At 45.3% G+C, this 15,171-nt stretch overlaps 1 protein-coding gene across 1 annotated transcript in view; it reads left to right on the top strand.

Moving 5' to 3' along the window:
• Positions 1-1,255: 1,255 nt before the first annotated feature.
• The window catches only part of LOC115115260 (metabotropic glycine receptor-like), a 47,938-nt gene continuing 34,022 nt past the window's right edge, over positions 1,256-15,171 (top strand). Inside the window, exons 1-2 of the mRNA XM_065006096.1 lie at positions 1,256-1,275; positions 12,214-12,452. Coding sequence (XP_064862168.1) covers positions 1,256-1,275; positions 12,214-12,452 — 259 coding nt within the window. The remainder of the gene's footprint in view (positions 1,276-12,213; positions 12,453-15,171) is intronic.

The following is a 15,171-nucleotide window of genomic DNA, read 5'->3' as shown; positions in this document are numbered from 1 at the left end:
CTCAGTTGGGTTGAGGTCGGGTGATCGTGGAGGCCAGGTCATCTGATGCAGCACTCCATCACTCTCCTTTGTGGTCAAATAGCCCTTACACAGGTTGGAGGTGTGTTTGGGGTCATTGTCCTATTGAAAAACAAATGATAGTCCCAACTAAGCGCAAACCAGATGGGATGGTGTATCGCTGCAGAATGCTGTGGTAGCCATGCTGGTTAAGTGTGCCTTCACAGACAGTGTCACCAGCAAAGCACCCCCACACCTCCTCTTCCATGCTTCACGGTGGGAACCACACATGTGGATGTAACAGTTGTTAAAATACATTGTGAATTTCACCAGGTTCATATATTAATATAGAATGTTGATGTGTTATTATGCATCCCTGCATCCTGGGAATAGAGTCGTGTTTACTTACATTTTGCCTTGCATCCTGGGAATAGAGCAGTGTTTACTTACATTTTGCCTTGCATCCTTGGAATAGAGTCGTGTTTACTTACATTTTGCCTTGCATCCTGGGAGAAGAGCAGTATTTACTTACATTTTGCCCTGCATCCTGGGAATAGAGTCGTGTTTACTTACATTTTGCCTTGCATCCTGGGAATAGAGTCGTGTTTACTTACATTTTGCCTTGCATCCTGGGAATAGAGCAGTGTTTACTTACATTTTGCCTTGCATCCTGAGAATAGAGTAGTGTTTACTTACATTTTGCCTTGCATCCTGGGAATAGAGCAGTGTTTACTTACATTTTGCCTTGCATCCTGGGAATAGAGTCGTGTTTACTTACATTTTGCCTTGCATCCTGGGAGAAGAGCAGTGTTTACTTACATTTTGCCTTGCATCCTGGGAATAGAGTCGTGTTTACTTACATTTTGCCTTGCATCCTGGGAGAAGAGCAGTGTTTACTTACATTTTGCCTTGCATCCTGGGAATAGAGTCGTGTTTACTTACATTTTGCCTTGCATCCTGGGAGAAGAGCAGTGTTTACTTACATTTTGCCTTGCATCCTGGGAATAGAGTCGTGTTTACTTACATTTTGCCTTGCATCCTGGGAATAGAGTCGTGTTTACTTACATTTTGCCTTGCATCCTGGGAATAGAGTAGTGTTTACTTACATTTTGCCTTGCATCCTGGGAATAGAGTCGTGTTTACTTACATTTTGCCTTGCATCCTGGGAATAGAGTAGTATTTACTTACATTTTGCCTTGCATCCTGAGAATAGAGTCGTGTTTACTTATGTTCTGCCCTGCGTGCTCGTGCTCAGATAATGTTGATGCACTATGAGAGGTAGGCACGCTTTGTCTGTTGTCTTCAGAAAAGATTCCTGTAAGTACAAAGTCACACACACAGTGTTTTGTTCATGAATAATGATGTATATTTAGAGGTCACTCATAAGTGGATGGTGTTGTCAAGACGCAATTGTAATTGTACTTTTTTAGGATGATATTAACATTCTGAATTCAACACGTGGTTACTAGCTAGCTAAGATACTGTATGTGTGAACGATGGCTTGCTCCACAACTGATTCCAGTCCACTGTAATGTGCGTCTGTTGTAGAAAGAGGCAACGATTCGCAGAACATATTTGTGCTCTGCAAATGTTTTGTATTTTTGGGTGGGGATGCAGAGAGTGAATTCGGATTCATTAAAACAACCTGATTTCCGAAGTCTCAATCAACCACACACAACGCAGAGCTACAGCGGTGCAGTACAGCACTGGTTACTTGGAGATCATCCGTTCACCTACTCTGCATCTCACCAAGATACAGAGGTTGGAACCAACAATTTCACATTTGGACTATCATCAGACCAAAGGCCAGATGTCCACTGGTCTAATGTCCATTGGTTGTGTTTCTTGGCCTAAGCAAGTTTTTTCTTATTATTGGTGTCCTTTGGTAGTGGTTTCTTTGCAGAAATTCGACTATGAAGGCCTGATTCACACAGTCTCATCTGAACAGTTAATGTTGAGATGTGTCTGTTACTTGATCTCTGTCAAGCGTTTATTTGGGCTACAATCTGAGGTGCAGTTAACTCTATTGAACTTACCCTCTGCAGCAGAGGTAACTCTGGGTCTTCCTTTCCTGTGGCGGTCCTCATGAGAGCCAGTTTCATCATAGCGCTTGATGGTTTTTGCGACTGCACTGTCATTTCTCTTTGCATATTTGAGCTGTTCTTGCCAAAATATGGACTTGGTCTTTTACCAAATAGGGCTATCTTCTTTATACCACCCCTACCTTGTCACAAAACAACTGATTGGCTCAAACACATTAAGAAGTAAAGAAATTCCACAAATGAACTTTTAACAAGGCACACCTGTTAATTTTAATGCATTCGCGGTGACTACCTCATGAAGCTGGTTGAGAGAATGCCAAGAGTGTTCAAAGCTGTCATCAAGGCAAAGGGTGGTTACTTTGAAGAATCTCAAATATCAAATATATTTTGATTTGTTTAACACTTTTTTGGTTACTACATGATTCCATATGTGTTATTCTATCGTTTTAATGTCTTCACTATTATTCTACAATGTAGAAAATAGTACAAATAAAGAAAGACCCTTGAATGAGTAGGTGTGTCCAAACTTTGGACTGGTACTGCTCCACATTGATCTGGTACTGGTACTTCCTGTATATAGCTCCACATTGATCTGGTACTGGTACTTCCTGTATATAGCTCCACATTGATCTGGTACTGGTACTTCCTGTATATAGCTCCACATTGATCTGGTACTTCCTGTATATAGCTCCACATTGATCTGGTACTGGTACTTCCTGTATATAGCTCCACATTTATCTGGTACGGGTACTTCCTGTATATCGCTCCACATTGATCTGGTACTGGTACTTCCTGTATAAAGCTCCACATTGATATTGTACTGGTACTCCCTGTATATAGCTCCACATTGATATTGTACTGGTACTCCCTGTATATAGCTCCACATTGATCTGGTGCTGGTACTCCCTGTATATAGCTCCACATTGATCTGGTACTCCCTGTATATAGCTCCACATTGATCTAGTACTCCCTGTATATACCTCCACATTGATCTGGTACTCCCTGTATATAGCTCCACATTGATCTAGTACTCCCTGTATATACCTCCACATTGATATTGTACTGGTACTCCCTGTATATAGCTCCACATTGATCTGGTGCTGGTACTCCCTGAATATAGCTCCACATTGATCTGGTACTCCCTGTATATAGCTCCACATTGATCTAGTACTCCCTGTATATACCTCCACATTGATCTTGTACTGGTACTCCCTGTATATAGCTCCACGTTGATCTGGTGCTGGTACTCCCTGAATATAGCTCCACATTGATCTGGTACTCCCTGTATATAGCTCCACATTGATCTGGTGCTGGTACTCCCTGAATATAGCTCCACATTGCATTTAACATTTAAGTCATTTAGCAGACGCTCTTATCCAGAGCGACTTACAAATTGGTGCATTCACCTTATGACATCCAGTGGAACAGCCACTTTACAATAGTGCATCTAAATCTTTTAAGGGGGGTGAGAAGGATTACTTTATCCTATCCTAGGTATTCCTTAAAGAGGTGGGGTTTCAGGTGTCTCCGGAAGGTGGTGATTGACTCCGCTGTCCTGGCGTCGTGAGGGAGTTTGTTCCACCATTGGGGGGCCAGGGCAGCGAACAGTTTTGACTGGGCTGAGCGGGAACTGTACTTCCTCAGTGGTAGGGAGGCGAGCAGGCCAGAGGTGGATGAACGCAGTGCCCTTGTTTGGGTGTAGGGCCTGATCAGAGCCTGGAGGTACTGAGGTGCCGTTCCCCTCACAGCTCCGTAGGCAAGCACCATGGTCTTGTAGCGGATGCGAGCTTCAACTGGAAGCCAGTGGAGAGAGCGGAGGAGCGGGGTGACGTGAGAGAACTTGGGAAGGTTGAACACCAGACGGGCTGCGGCGTTCTGGATGAGTTGTAGGGGTTTAATGGCACAGGCAGGGAGCCCAGCCAACAGCGAGTTGCAGTAATCCAGACGGGAGATGACAAGTGCCTGGATTAGGACCTGCGCCGCTTCCTGTGTGAGGCAGGGTCGTACTCTGCGGATGTTGTAGAGCATGAACCTACAGGAACGGGCCACCGCCTTGTTGTTAGTTGAGAACGACAGGGTGTTGTCCAGGATAACGCCAAGGTTCTTAGCGCTCTGGGAGGAGGACACAATGGAGTTGTCAACCGTGATGGCGAGATCATGGAACGGGCAGTCCTTCCCCGGGAGGAAGAGCAGCTCCGTCTTGCCGAGGTTCAGCTTGAGGTGGTGATCCGTCATCCACACTGATATGTCTGCCAGACATGCAGAGGTGTGATTCGCCACCTGGTCATCAGAAGGGGGAAAGGAGAAGATTAATTGTGTGTCGTCTGCATAGCAATGATAGGAGAGACCATGTGAGGTTATGACAGAGCCAAGTGACTTGGTGTATAGCGAGAATAGGAGAGGGCCTAGAACAGAGCCCTGGGGGACACCAGTGGTGAGAGCACGTGGTGAGGAGACAGATTCTCGCCACGCCACCTGGTAGGAGCGACCTGTCAGGTAGGACGCAATCCAAGCGTGGGCCGCGCCGGAGATGCCCAACTCGGAGAGGGTGGAGAGGAGGATCTGATGGTTCACAGTATCGAAGGCAGCCGATAGGTCTAGAAGGATGAGAGCAGAGGAGAGAGAGTTAGCTTTAGCAGTGCGGAGCGCCTCCGTGATACAGAGAAGAGCAGTCTCAGTTGAATGACTAGTCTTGAAACCTGACTGATTTGGATCAAGAAGGTCATTCTGAGAGAGATAGCGGGAGAGCTGGCCAAGGACGGCACGTTCAAGAGTTTTGGAGAGAAAAGAAAGAAGGGATACTGGTCTGTAGTTGTTGACATCGGAGGGATCGAGTGTAGGTTTTTTCAGAAGGGGTGCAACTCTCGCTCTCTTGAAGACGGAAGGGACGTAGCCAGCGGTCAGGGATGAGTTGATGAGCGAGGTGAGGTAAGGGAGAAGGTCTCCGGAAATGGTCTGGAGAAGAGAGGAGGGGATAGGGTCAAGCGGGCAGGTTGTTGGGCGGCCAGCCGTCACAAGACGCGAGATTTCATCTGGAGAGAGAGGGGAGAAAGAGGTCAGAGCACAGGGTAGGGCAGTTTGAGCAGAACCAGCGGTGTCGTTTGACTTGGCAAACGAGGATCGGATGTCGTCGACCTTCTTTTCAAAATGGTTGACGAAGTCATCTGCAGAGAGGGAGGGGGAGAGGAGGATTCAGGAGGGAGGAGAAGGTGGCAAAGAGCTTCCTAGGGTTAGAGGCAGACGCTTGGAATTTAGAGTGGTAGAAAGTGGCTTTAGCAGCAGAGACAGAAGAGGAAAATGTAGAGAGGAGGGAGTGAAAGGATGCCAGGTCCGCAGGGAGGCGAGTTTTCCTCCATTTCCGCTCGGCTGCCCGGAGCCCTGTTCTGTGAGCTCGCAATGAGTCGTCGAGCCACGGAGCGGGAGGGGAGGACCGAGCCGGCCTGGAGGATAGGGGACATAGAGAGTCAAAGGATGCAGAACGGGAGGAGAGGAGGGTTGAGGAGGCAGAATCAGGAGATAGGTTGGAGAAGGTTTGAGCAGAGGGAAGAGATGATAGGATGGAAGAGGAGAGAGTAGCGGGGGAGAGAGAGCGAAGGTTGGGACGGCGCGATACCATCCGAGTAGGGGCAGTGTGGGAAGTGTTGGATGAGAGCGAGAGGGAAAAGGATACAAGGTAGTGGTCGGAGACTTGGAGGGGAGTTGCAATGAGGTTAGTGGAAGAACAGCATCTAGTAAAGATGAGGTTGAGCGTATTGCCTGCCTTGTGAGTAGGGGGGGAAGGTGAGAGGGTGAGGTCAAAAGAGGAGAAGAGTGGAAAGAAGGAGGCAGAGAGGAAGGAGTCAAAGGTAGACGTGGGGAGGTTAAAGTCGCCCAGAACTGTGAGAGGTGAGCCGTCCTCAGGAAAGGAGCTTATCAAGGCATCAAGCTCATTGATGAACTCTCCGAGGGAACCTGGAGGGCGATAAATGATAAGGATGTTAAGCTTGAAAGGGCTGGTAACTGTGACAGCATGGAATTCAAAGGAGGCGATAGACAGATGGGTAAGGGGAGAAAGAGAGAATGACCACTTGGGAGAGATGAGGATCCCGGTGCCACCACCCCGCTGACCAGAAGCTCTCGGGGTGTGCGAGAACACGTGGGCGGACGAAGAGAGAGCAGTAGGAGTAGCAGTGTTATCTGTGGTGATCCATGTTTCCGTCAGTGCCAAGAAGTCGAGGGACTGGAGGGAGGCATAGGCTGAGATGAACTCTGCCTTGTTGGCCGCAGATCGGCAGTTCCAGAGGCTGCCGGAGACCTGGAACTCCACGTGGGTCGTGCGCGCTGGGACCACCAGATTAGGTGGCCGCGGCCACGCGGTGTGGAGCGTTTGTATGGTCTGTGCAGAGAGGAGAGAACAGGGATAGACAGACACATAGTTGACAGGCTACAGAAGAGGCTACGCTAATGCAAAGGAGATTGGAATGACAAGTGGACTACACGTCTCGAATGTTCAGAAAGTTAAGCTTACGTAGCAAGAATCTTATTGACTAAAATGATTAAAATGGTACAGTACTGCTGAAGTAGGCTAGCTGGCAGTGGCTGCGTTGTTGACTTTGTAGGCTAGCTGGCAGTGGCTGCGTTGTTGACACTACACTAATCAAGTCGTTCCGTTGAGTGTAAAAGTTTCTACAGTGCTGCTATTCGGGGGCTAGCTGGCTAGCTAGCAGTGTTGATTACGTTACGTTGCGTTAAAAGAACGACAATAGCTGGCTAGCTTACCTAGAAAATCGCTCTAGACTACACAATTATCTTTGATACAAAGACGGCTATGTAGCTAGCTACGATCAAACAAATCAAACCGTTGTACTGTAATGAAATGAAATGAAAATGTGATACTACCTGTGGAGCGAAGCGGAATGCGACCGGGTTGTTAAGTGCGGAAGTTCTATTCGGTAGACGTTGGCTAGCTGTTGGCTAGCTAGCAGTGTCTCCTACGTTAAGGACGACAAATAGCTGGCTAGCTAACCTCGGTAAATTAAGATAATCACTCTAAAACTACACACTCTAAACTACACAATTATCTTGGATACGAAGACAGCAAAGACAACTATGTAGCTAGCTAACACTACACTAATCAAGTCGTTCAGTTGAGTGTAATGGTTTCTACAGTGCTGCTATTCGGTAGACGGTGGACGTTTGCTAGCTGGCTAGCTGCTAGGCAGATAGCAGTGTAGACTACGTTAGGACGACGAAATACGATAATTACGCAATTATCTTTGATACAAAGACGGCTATGTAGCTAGCTAAGAAGAAATTGCTAAGATTAGACAAATCAAACCGTTGTACTATAATGAAATGTAATGAAATGTAATGAAAAGTTATACTACCTGCGGACCGAAGTGCGGATGCGACCGCTCGCTCCAACCCGGAAAAGCATTGATCTGGTACTCCCTGTATATAGCTCCACATTGATCTAGTACTCCCTGTATATAGCTCCACATTGATCTTGTACTGGTACTCCCTGTATATAGCTCCACATTGATCTAGTACTCCCTGTATATAGCTCCACATTGATCTTGTACTGGTACTCCCTGTATATAGCTCCACATTGATCTGGTACTCCCTGCATATAGCTCCACATTGATCTAGTACTCCCTGTATATACCTCCACATTGATCTTGTACTGGTACTCCCTGTATATAGCTCCACGTTGATCTGGTACTCCCTGTATATAGCTCCAACTATACTGTAGTTCCATTCTTCTGTATTTAATTGTATTACTCTTGTGTTAGTGTTTCATTTTTATTGATGGGAAGGGCTCGTATAAAACAAGAATTTCACGGTAAAGACGACACCAGTTGTATTCGGGGCATGTGACAAATAAAATGTGATTTGGCCAAATTAGATAACTTCTGCAGTGTTCTGCCTAGAACTTCCTGTCTTTTCTCCCAACGATTTTTCCCAAAGATGCCCCTTAATGAGTTTGCCCTGTAGAGTGCCCTCCAATAAACAGGTTCCTCTCAGGATTGGTCCTGGTTTGCCATTGTTCTATTTTGCTACTTAGTAGTCAAAGTGGGTGGACAGTGGCATAGGTAGCACTTTACATTCTCAATCACTACCTACCGTAGCATAGAGTTCTCTCCACGCTCCTCTGGAAATGACTTGGCTTTCATGTTGGCCTTTTTACATTTCGCAGAGACAGCAGAGAAACAACTCAATCTGATCAAGTGTGTGTAAGAAATTGTGTGTGTGTGTGTGTGTGTGTGTGTGTGTGTGTGTGTGTGTGTGTGTGTGTGTGTGTGTGTATTGTCCACTCCCACTTCAGTTAATATAGCTTTGTGAGTGCAGAAAATAGGGGGCCAAAGGGCAGCCTGCTACTTCCCCTGACAAAATTACAATTTAAGTTCCTCGTGGTGTGATGGGCTTGAAACCTAACCTTAGTGTCAGTTCAATATAGGATAATCCCACACAGATATCAAAGATGAGGCAGGATCAATCATGGTCTGTCCCTCAGAGACCCCAGAGGTTGAAATAGCTCCTTATATCTATGCTAATCTAGACAACACTTCAGAGAACACACTGTTGCTAGCTCTTGCAAGGGTCTTTCAGCAGTAGTATAGGAGAAGTAATAACGGAAGCCATAACACTGATGAATGCTAGCAGTGGGAGAAGGAATAATGCAGTGTAATGAATGCTAGCAGTGGTAGAAGGAATAATGCAGTGTAATGAATGCTAACCGTGGTAGAAGGAGTAATGCAGTGTAATGAATGCTAGCAGTGGTAGAAGGAATAATGCAGTGTAATAAATGCTAACAGTGGTAGAAGGAGTAATGCAGTGTAATGAATGCTAGCAGTGGTAGAAGGAATAATGCAGTGTAATGAATGCTAACAGTGGTAGAAGGAGTAATGCAGTGTAATGAATGCTAACAGTGGTAGAAGGAGTAATGCAGTGTAATGAATGCTAACAGTGGTAGAAGGAATAATGCAGTGTAATGAATGCTAACAGTGGTAGAAGGAATAATGCAGTGTAATGAATGCTAGCAGTGGTAGAAGATAAAAAGTGGTTTCAGTAAAAGTAGTGTTGCTTGTGTCAGTTACATAATTAGAAGAATCAATAATGAAAGGGATGAATAGCAATAGTTTCCCATGATGTCTTGATCACTTAATGAAAAATATATCTTTACCTTGATGGGTTCAGATTTCTCAACTTTAAATATTGTTAATCATCAGAGATTTATAATAGAGACATGAGGGGTGCCATAGTTTAGGGTCTACACCAGAAGTTAATGGGTATCTGTAGGAGGAATGGATATGGTGGAGGCAAAAACAACCACATGTTGGCAGCCACTGATAATGGTGGAGAGATGTGGTTTTTGTGAGAAAGGGTGTCGAGGTCAGGTCACATTAATGGAGAAGGAACAGTTTGTTGCCCGCATCACTTAACTTCCTGCCTAGTAAAGATGTGATGTTTAGAGAGAAGGAGGAGACTCCACCCAAATTGGGGTGTATATATATATACTACCACTGGAGGATCCATGTCTTTGTCTTATGCAGCTGTGTGTTTTACTATTGCCTTTATTTAACCAGGCAAGTCAGTTTTAAGAACAAATTCTTATTTTCAATAACAACCTAGGAACAGTGGGTTAACTGCCTTGCTCAGGGGTAGAACCATATATTTTTACCTAATCTGGTTATAACAGCCATCAGTTGGTTGTAATATGGTTATATATAACAGACACCAGTTGGTTGTAATCTGGTTATATATAACAGACACCAGTTGGTTGTAATCTGGTTATAACAGAGACCAGTTGGTTGTAATCTGGTTATATATAACAGACACCAGTTGGTTGTAATCTGGTTATATATAACAGACACCAGTTGGTTGTAATCTGGTTATATATAACAGACACCAGTTGGTTGTAATATGGTTATATATATAACAGACACCAGTTGGTTGTAGTCTGGTTATAACAGACACCAGTTGGTTGTAGTCTGGTTATAACAGACACCAGTTGGTTGGAATCTGGTTATATATAACAGACACCAGTTGGTTGTAGTCTGGTTATAACAGACACCAGTTGGTTGTAATCTGGTTATAACAGACACCAGTTGGTTGTAATCTGGTTATATATAACAGACACCAGTTGGTTGTAATCTGGTTATATATAACAGACACCAGTTGGTTGTAATCTGGTTATATATAACATACACCAGGTGGTTGTAATCTGGTTAAATATAACAGACACCAGTTGGTTGTAGTCTGGTTATAACAGAGACCAGTTGGTTGTAATCTGGTTATATATAACAGACACCAGTTGGTTGTAATCTGGTTATATATAACAGACACCAGTTGGTTGTAATATGGTTATATATATAACAGACACCAGTTGGTTGTAATCTGGTTATAACAGACACCAGTTGGTTGTAATCTGGTTATATATAACAGACACCAGTTGGTTGTAATCTGGTTATATATAACAGACACCAGTTGGTTGTAATCTGGTTATATATAACAGACACCAGTTGGTTGTAATATGGTTATAACAGACACCAGGTGGTTGTAATCTGGTTATAACAGACACCAGTGGGTTGTAATCTGGTTATATATAACAGACACCAGTTGGTTGTAATCTGGTTATATATAACAGACACCAGTTGGTTGTAATCTGGTTATATATAACATACACCAGGTGGTTGTAATCTGGTTAAATATAACAGACACCAGTTGGTTGTAGTCTGGTTATAACAGAGACCAGTTGGTTGTAATCTGGTTATATATAACAGACACCAGTTGGTTGTAATCTGGTTATATATAACAGACACCAGTTGGTTGTAATATGGTTATATATATAACAGACACCAGTTGGTTGTAATCTGGTTATAACAGACACCAGTTGGTTGTAATCTGGTTATATATAACAGACACCAGTTGGTTGTAATCTGGTTATATATAACAGACACCAGTTGGTTGTAATCTGGTTATATATAACAGACACCAGTTGGTTGCAATATGGTTATAACAGACACCAGGTGGTTGTAATCTGGTTATAACAGACACCAGTGGGTTGTAATCTGGTTATATATAACAGACACCAGTTGGTTGTAATCTGGTTATATATAACAGACACCAGTTGGTTGTAATCTGGTTATATATAACATACACCAGGTGGTTGTAATCTGGTTAAATATAACAGACACCAGTTGGTTGTAGTCTGGTTATAACAGAGACCAGTTGGTTGTAATCTGGTTATATATAACAGACACCAGTTGGTTGTAATCTGGTTATATATAACAGACACCAGTTGGTTGTAATATGGTTATATATATAACAGACACCAGTTGGTTGTAATCTGGTTATAACAGACACCAGTTGGTTGTAATCTGGTTATATATAACAGACACCAGTTGGTTGTAATCTGGTTATATATAACAGACACCAGTTGGTTGTAATCTGGTTATATATAACAGACACCAGTTGGTTGTAATATGGTTATATATAACAGACACCAGTTGGTTGTAATATGGTTATATATATAACAGACACCAGTTGGTTGTAGTCTGGTTATAACAGCCACCAGTTGGTTGTAGTCTGGTTATAACAGCCACCAGTTGGTTGTAGTCTGGTTATAACAGCCACCAGTTGGTTGTAGTCTGGTTATAACAGCCACCAGTTGGTTGTAATATGGTTATATATAACAGACACCAGTTGGTTGTAGTCTGGTTATATATAACAGACACCAGTTGGTTGTAGTCTGGTTATAACAGCCACCAGTTGGTTGTAGTCTGGTTATAACAGCCACCAGTTGGTTGTAGTCTGGTTATAACAGCCACCAGTTGGTTGTAGTCTGGTTATAACAGCCACCAGTTGGTTGTAATATGGTTATATATAACAGACACCAGTTGGTTGTAGTCTGGTTATATATAACAGACACCAGTTGGTTGTAGTCTGGTTATATATAACAGCCACCAGTTGGTTGTAATATGGGTATATATAACAGACACCAGTTGGTTGTAGTCTGGTTATATATAACAGACACCAGTTGGTTGTAGTCTTGTTATAACAGCCACCAGTTGTTTGTAGTCTGGTTATATGACGTCTTCTCAACGAGAACCATAAAACCCTCAAATGACACTATTAGACGTCACGTGCCAAATTTGAGAACAGAAACAACCCTTCTCACTCTTCTCTCCTCCAGGGTGCTGAAGGTATTCCTGTCCCGTACGGCACAGCGGACACCCTACATCACCAGCTGGCGGTTGCTGCGTCTGCTGGGGGTCATCCTGCTGGTGGTGCTGTGGTTTCTGGTGGCCTGGACCTCGGCCGTGTGTCAGACACCTGACCGGACGTCGGCCCTCATCGATGTGGGCCTCACCCCCGACGGGCTGCAGTTCAGCATGTGCCTGCTGGACCGCTGGGATTACATGATGGCAGTTGGTGAGTTGTGACAGAAGTGTGGACCACTTGTCAATACCCCTAGTCAATTACCAACTGGGCAAACTAGTTGAAATGACATTGTTAAAGCAAAAAAATTATTGAAATTATCAAATCAAATCAAGCTTTATTTATACAGCACATTTCAGACATGGAACGTAACAGAATGTGCTTCACAGAAAATAAATGATTAAAAAAAACAATGAAAATGAAAACTGAAATATTTACTAAACAACAAATTTAGGAGGATAAAAAAACAAAATAATAATAAAAAAAACTGAAAGACTAAAAAGTACCCAAAGGAAAAGCAAAGCTAAAGAGGTGTGTTTTAAGATCTCTTTTAAATATGTCTGCAGTTTCAGCCCCCCTGAGGTTCTCTGGCAGAGGGCTGGGGGCATAGTAACTAAAGGCTGCCTCTCCATGCCTCTTGGTCCCCTCAGGTTCTCTGGCAGAGGGCTGGGGGCATAGTAACTAAAGGCTGCCTCTCCATGCCTCTTGGTCCCCTCAGGTTCTCTGGCAGAGGGCTGGGGGCATAGTAACTAAAGGCTGCCTCTCCATGCCTCTTGGTCCCCTCAGGTTCTCTGGCAGAGGGCTGGGGGCATAGTAACTAAAGGCTGCCTCTCCATGCCTCTTGGTCCCCTCAGGTTCTCTGGCAGAGGGCTGGGGGCATAGTAACTAAAGGCTGCCTCTCCATGCCTCTTGGTCCCCTCAGGTTCTCTGGCAGAGGGCTGGGGGCATAGTAACTAAAGGCTGCCTCTCCATGCCTCTTGGTCCCCTCAGGTTCTCTGGCAGAGGGCTGGGGGCATAGTAACTAAAGGCTGCCTCTCCATGCCTCTTGGTCCCCTCAGGTTCTCTGGCAGAGGGCTGGGGGCATAGTAACTAAAGGCTGCCTCTCCATGCCTCTTGGTCTCCTCAGGTTCTCTGGCAGAGGGCTGGGGGCATAGTAACTAAAGGCTGCCTCTCCATGCCTCTTGGTCCCCTCAGGTTCTCTGGCAGAGGGCTGGGGGCATAGTAACTAAAGGCTGCCTCTCCATGCCTCTTGGTCCCCTCAGGTTCTCTGGCAGAGGGCTGGGGGCATAGTAACTAAAGGCTGCCTCTCCATGCCTCTTGGTCCCCTCAGGTTCTCTGGCAGAGGGCTGGGGGCATAGTAACTAAAGGCTGCCTCTCCATGCCTCTTGGTCCCCTCAGGTTCTCTGGCAGAGGGCTGGGGGCATAGTAACTAAAGGCTGCCTCTCCATGCCTCTTGGCCCCCCCTCAGGTTCTCTGGCAGAGGGCTGGGGGCATAGTAACTAAAGGCTGCCTCTCCATGCCTCTTGGTCTCCTCAGGTTCTCTGGCAGAGGGCTGGGGGCATAGTAACTAAAGGCTGCCTCTCCATGCCTCTTGGTCCCCTCAGGTTCTCTGGCAGAGGGCTGGGGGCATAGTAACTAAAGGCTGCCTCTCCATGCCTCTTGGTCCCCTCAGGTTCTCTGGCAGAGGGCTGGGGGCATAGTAACTAAAGGCTGCCTCTCCATGCCTCTTGGTCCCCTCAGGTTCTCTGGCAGAGGGCTGGGGGCATAGTAACTAAAGGCTGCCTCTCCATGCCTCTTGGTCTCCTCAGGTTCTCTGGCAGAGGGCTGGGGGCATAGTAACTAAAGGCTGCCTCTCCATGCCTCTTGGTCCCCTCAGGTTCTCTGGCAGAGGGCTGGGGGCATAGTAACTAAAGGCTGCCTCTCCATGCCTCTTGGTCCCCTCAGGTTCTCTGGCAGAGGGCTGGGGGCATAGTAACTAAAGGCTGCCTCTCCATGCCTCTTGGTCCCCTCAGGTTCTCTGGCAGAGGGCTGGGGGCATAGTAACTAAAGGCTGCCTCTCCATGCCTCTTGGTCCCCTCAGGTTCTCTGGCAGAGGGCTGGGGGCATAGTAACTAAAGGCTGCCTCTCCATGCCTCTTGGTCTCCTCAGGTTCTCTGGCAGAGGGCTGGGGGCATAGTAACTAAAGGCTGTCTCTCCATGCCTCTTGGTCCCCTCAGGTTCTCTGGCAGAGGGCTGGGGGCATAGTAACTAAAGGCTGTCTCTCCATGCCTCTTGGTCCCCTCAGGTTCTCTGGCAGAGGGCTGGGGGCATAGTAACTAAAGGCTGCCTCTCCATGCCTCTTGGTCTCCTCAGGTTCTCTGGCAGAGGGCTGGGGGCATAGTAACTAAAGGCTGTCTCTCCATGCCTCTTGGTCCCAGGCTTTAGGAGAGTTAAAAGGCCAGTGACAGAGGACCTGAGGGTGCAGTGTACAGTCATTGTTATCATATATGAAATTATAAGTACCTCACGGTCACTCGTAAAAAGACGAAGCAATTAGCCTATTAAAATGTTTATCTGACTCCATAAAGATAATTAATATAAACAAGCGTTAGGCAATGAGATGACGTTGACTAGCAACAATTGGTCTGGGAATTGTCTATATCAAAGACAAATATTTAATTAACATTGTACAATTCATGGATTCACATGCAAGGCATAAATTAAGATACGCATTAAGAAGCATGAAGCACAAATAAAGAAATGCTTACTAGGCCAGAGTCCTAGAAGCCTAGTAAATTCCTACAAGCATTTTGCTACAAGCAATAACATCTGCTAAATATGTGTATGTGACCAATAACATTTTATTTGATTTGGATTTGATGATGAATTGATCATACAGCCTTCCTCCATGACTGGAAACACGATAAGAGAAAGAACAAAGGCATGTAATTCC

Source organism: Oncorhynchus nerka, linkage group LG20 (assembly GCF_034236695.1).
Source record: "Oncorhynchus nerka isolate Pitt River linkage group LG20, Oner_Uvic_2.0, whole genome shotgun sequence".
In the NCBI taxonomy this organism is placed as follows: Eukaryota; Metazoa; Chordata; class Actinopteri; order Salmoniformes; family Salmonidae; genus Oncorhynchus; species Oncorhynchus nerka.
Note: the sequence above shows the minus strand (reverse complement) of the source record. Positions and strands in the feature narration are given on the sequence as shown.